Source organism: Choloepus didactylus, chromosome 6 (assembly GCF_015220235.1).
Source record: "Choloepus didactylus isolate mChoDid1 chromosome 6, mChoDid1.pri, whole genome shotgun sequence".
Lineage (NCBI taxonomy): Eukaryota > Metazoa > Chordata > Mammalia > Pilosa > Megalonychidae > Choloepus > Choloepus didactylus.
Genome location: NC_051312.1, coordinates 79,519,358 through 79,523,164, shown reverse-complemented (window position 1 = coordinate 79,523,164; position 3,807 = coordinate 79,519,358). Strand labels below are relative to the sequence as shown.

At 38.4% G+C, this 3,807-nt stretch overlaps 1 protein-coding gene across 1 annotated transcript; it reads left to right on the top strand.

Moving 5' to 3' along the window:
* The first annotated feature begins 530 nt into the window (after window positions 1–530).
* On the top strand, window positions 531–1,502 carry LOC119537494 (olfactory receptor 52N4-like). The gene has a single exon (XM_037839979.1). It carries the CDS (start codon window positions 531–533, stop codon window positions 1,500–1,502), a length of 972 nt encoding a protein of 323 aa, XP_037695907.1.
* The last annotated feature ends 2,305 nt before the right edge of the window (window positions 1,503–3,807 follow it).

Below are 3,807 nucleotides of genomic sequence, written 5' to 3'. Positions count from 1 at the left end.
TGTCTGAATATAGTAAGCAAAATAAATACCAGCAATTCATGAAGAACAAAAACATCCACAATGTAACTGTTGGATCATTGGTGAGATTATCCAAGAACTTTTGTTTAACATTACATCCAAAGGGAAATGTGTGTAGTTATTAAGAGTTAAGTAAGATATCCTAGCAAAAATCCTGACAGAAAAGGCATAACAGTTTTATACTTGATTATAAATTTATGAAGACAGGATTTCTGTCTTTTTCCAATTGATGTAGAATCAGTGTCAGTGATGAGAACTGGGAAATAGTAGGTACTCAATAAGAATTTGCTGAATGAATTGATCAATTAATTAATGACTAAACAACACAGAAAGAAGCAAACAAAAAGCTGTTCTCTGACAGTCAGAAAACAGTGCTGGATCATGAAAATGCACTGTGGAATTAAAAAGAATTGAGAGGGGGCAAGACAATGATGTCAATGTGTATTTTCACTTTTCCTTTTCTTACTCTAGGAAACTCACATAAATTTTAATTCATCTACTGATCATAACAGATGATCACACTGATGCTGAATAAAACAGAACTGGCCCCAGCATCGTTCATTCTGAATGGAGTCCCAGGCCTGGAGGACATGCATGTCTGGATTTCCTTTCCATTCTGCTCCATGTATGTTGTGGCTATGGTAGGGAACTGTGGACTCCTCTACCTCATCCGCTATGAAGACTCCCTGCACAGGCCCATGTACTACTTCTTGGCCATGCTTTCCTTCACTGACATTGTGATATGCTCTAGTACAATCCCTAAAGCCCTCAACATCTTCTGGTTCCACCTCAAGGAAATCAGCTTTGATGAATGCCTGGCCCAGATGTTCTTCGTTCACACCTTCACAGGGATGGAGTCCGGGGTTCTCATGCTTATGGCCCTGGACCGCTACGTGGCCATCTGCTACCCTTTGCGCTACTCAATTATCCTCACTAACCCTGTTATTGCAAAGGCTGGGCTTGCCACCTTCCTGAGAGGGGTTTTGCTCATCATTCCCTTCGCTTTCCTCACCAAACGCCTGCCCTATTGCAAAGGCAATGTAATTTCCCATACCTTTTGTGACCACATGTCTGTGGCCAAATTATCCTGTGGCAATGTCAAGGTCAATGCTGTCTATGGCCTGATGGTTGCCCTCTTGATTGGGGGCTTTGACATCCTGTGCATCACAGTCTCCTACACCATGATCCTCAGGGCAGTGGTCAGCCTCGCGTCAGCAGATGCTCGGCAGAAGGCCTTCAGCACCTGCACTGCCCACATCTGTGCCATTGTTTTCTCCTACAGTCCAGCTTTCTTCTCTTTCTTTGCCCATCGCTTTGGGGACCACATTATCCCTCAATCTTGCCACATCATGGTGGCCAATATTTATCTGCTCCTGCCTCCCACTATGAACCCTGTTGTCTATGGGGTGAAAACCAAGCAGATACGAGACAGTGTCCTAAGGATCCTTTCAGGTTCTAAGGACACCAAATCCCAGAGCATATGAAAAAAACATTTTCTATGGATGAGAAGGGAAGGGAAGGATTTCACTTACCTGCCTGTTCAGGCAGGAGCCGATAAAATGATTCTGAGAGTAGTGTCTTCACCATGAAAAGGGATGATGGTAAATGGAGCCCTGCAAAGAATGTCCTGAGAACCTCAACATCACTGGCATAACAACCTCTCTCTGAACTCGGTACCTTTGCACCCTTGGGGAAAACTAGCCTTATTATTATCCTAAGTTTTATTGAATAAAGCTTAATGAGTCAGTATTTCATTAACAAATTAATAAAGAAAAACTTGAAGGAGAGCTTCCGAGTCCAGCAGTCTTGTTTGGACCGTTTCAAATAGTGATTGTAATTTCCAGATTTATAGCCAGTTGCTAGTTTCCTCTGGAATGTACTGTGCTATATTTTTCTCAAAATTACAAAATACCTCTGTTTTCTCAATGACTTCTTCCTGTAGAAGCTAGCTTGCACCCCATGAAGTCTTCAGTATGAACTTTACATTTCTGAATATCTTATTTGAATCAAGTTATTTGGTTGAAAAGTTTTCTCCAAGCCAGTTCACACCTCTAATTGTTTCACTACAGAATAACTGCAGATCCTCTTTTCTTTAAGAGGGTGTTTGAAAGCACTGTCTGTGAGGCGACGTAGACCTCTTAACCCAATAAAAGAAACTGCATTTTTTTTTCATGAAAACAGCAGGAGAGGGGAACAAAAAGTATGTTTCATCTTATTTCCAATTGAAAAATTTTAAAAGAAAATTAAATTTCTCTCTTTCTAATACTTAAAATTCTTCTACCTTAAATAAGAGCTGAATAAAATCATACTTTTATATTAATGCTTCATAAAATAAGACATTATATAGAAATATAGAATAAATATTTTTTTTACTCTTCTCTCTCCCCATTGAATGGATAAGAAAAAACATTGCTTTTGTCCAGTTCAGTTAATTATACTCATTGAATTGTATTTAATAATTTAATGAGTAATCCTTTTTATTGTATCATTTTAAGATCCTACAAAAACCATCCCACCTTCTAAAATATAACTGCCCTTCACATATCCTGCCATTTCTCTGCCCCCCTTGACATTGAAACTTCTAGTAACATGGTGTCAACATTCTCTCCCTCTACTTTCTCAAAATCACTCTTCCTCTGGTTTGTCTTTTCCTTATCTCTCCAATCACCTAAAAATGCTTTTGTCAATTTCCTCAGTGCCTTCCATGTTAATAAATAAAATAGGCCTCTTTCTGTGCTCACGTCACACTACCTCTCAGAAATACTTGAATTGCATTCAATATTCCTGATAACTTGAAATTCTCCCACTTTTTGTGTCAGAAGCACATTCGTGATTTCTTCATTCTTGCTGAACACTGCTTTTCAGCCTCATTTTCTAGATTCTCCTTCTTTATGCCAGATTTTTACTTACTTGGTGTATCACCACATTTAACCCTAATATATATTTTTTTCTACTTTCTCTTCCTAGGAATTTTCTTTCAGTCGCATTGCCTTAGGTATTGTCTGTACACTAATGATTCTCAAGAGAAAGCTAAGGTTCAGAGAGCTGATTTCCACATACTTTTTATTCATGATACACTGTCTTCTGACAGTGCAAAGCTTCATTATTTCCCCTCTGACTCCACTCCTATTTCTCATCCCCTGCTTTCTCTACAATGTTTTGGCATATCTTTTGATAGATTTGAATATCTTTGAAAATGTGTATTTAGTGATTTTATGTGTTTCAACTTAGATACATCATATTGTGCTAAAGATCCCAATCTGTTGCTTACTTTTTCACTCAGCAGTTTGGTTTTCTTACTAAAAAACTTTTAAATTATAGTAACATATATACAATGCAAATATTCCCATTTTGACCACTAATGATGTACAATTTACTGGTATTAATTACATTCATAAACTTGTGCTACCATCACCAATATCCATTACCCCAACTTTTTCATCACCTTGGACATAAAGTCTGCATCCACTGAGCAATAACTCCCTCTTCTCCTCTCACCACCCCCATCACCCCACCCCTGCCTGGCTCATGGTAACCTGTAATCTACTATCTGTCTCTAGGAAATTTATTTATTCTAGGTGAGATCATACAATATTTTGCATTTTGCATCTGGATTATTTCACTCAACATGATGTCTTCAAGGCTCATCCATCTTGTAGCTTGTATCAGAACTTCATTCTTTATCATGGCTGAATGGGGTAATATACCACATTTTGTTCATCCGTTCATCTGTTGATGGACACTTGGATTGCTTCCACCTTTTGGCTTGGTGGATAATGGTGTAATAAA

What these genes read in the sequence shown, in the direction of transcription:
- LOC119537494 (XM_037839979.1), top strand. Translation starts at nt 531, where the DNA reads ATGATCACACTGATGCTGAATAAAACAGAACTGGCCCCAGCATCGTTC.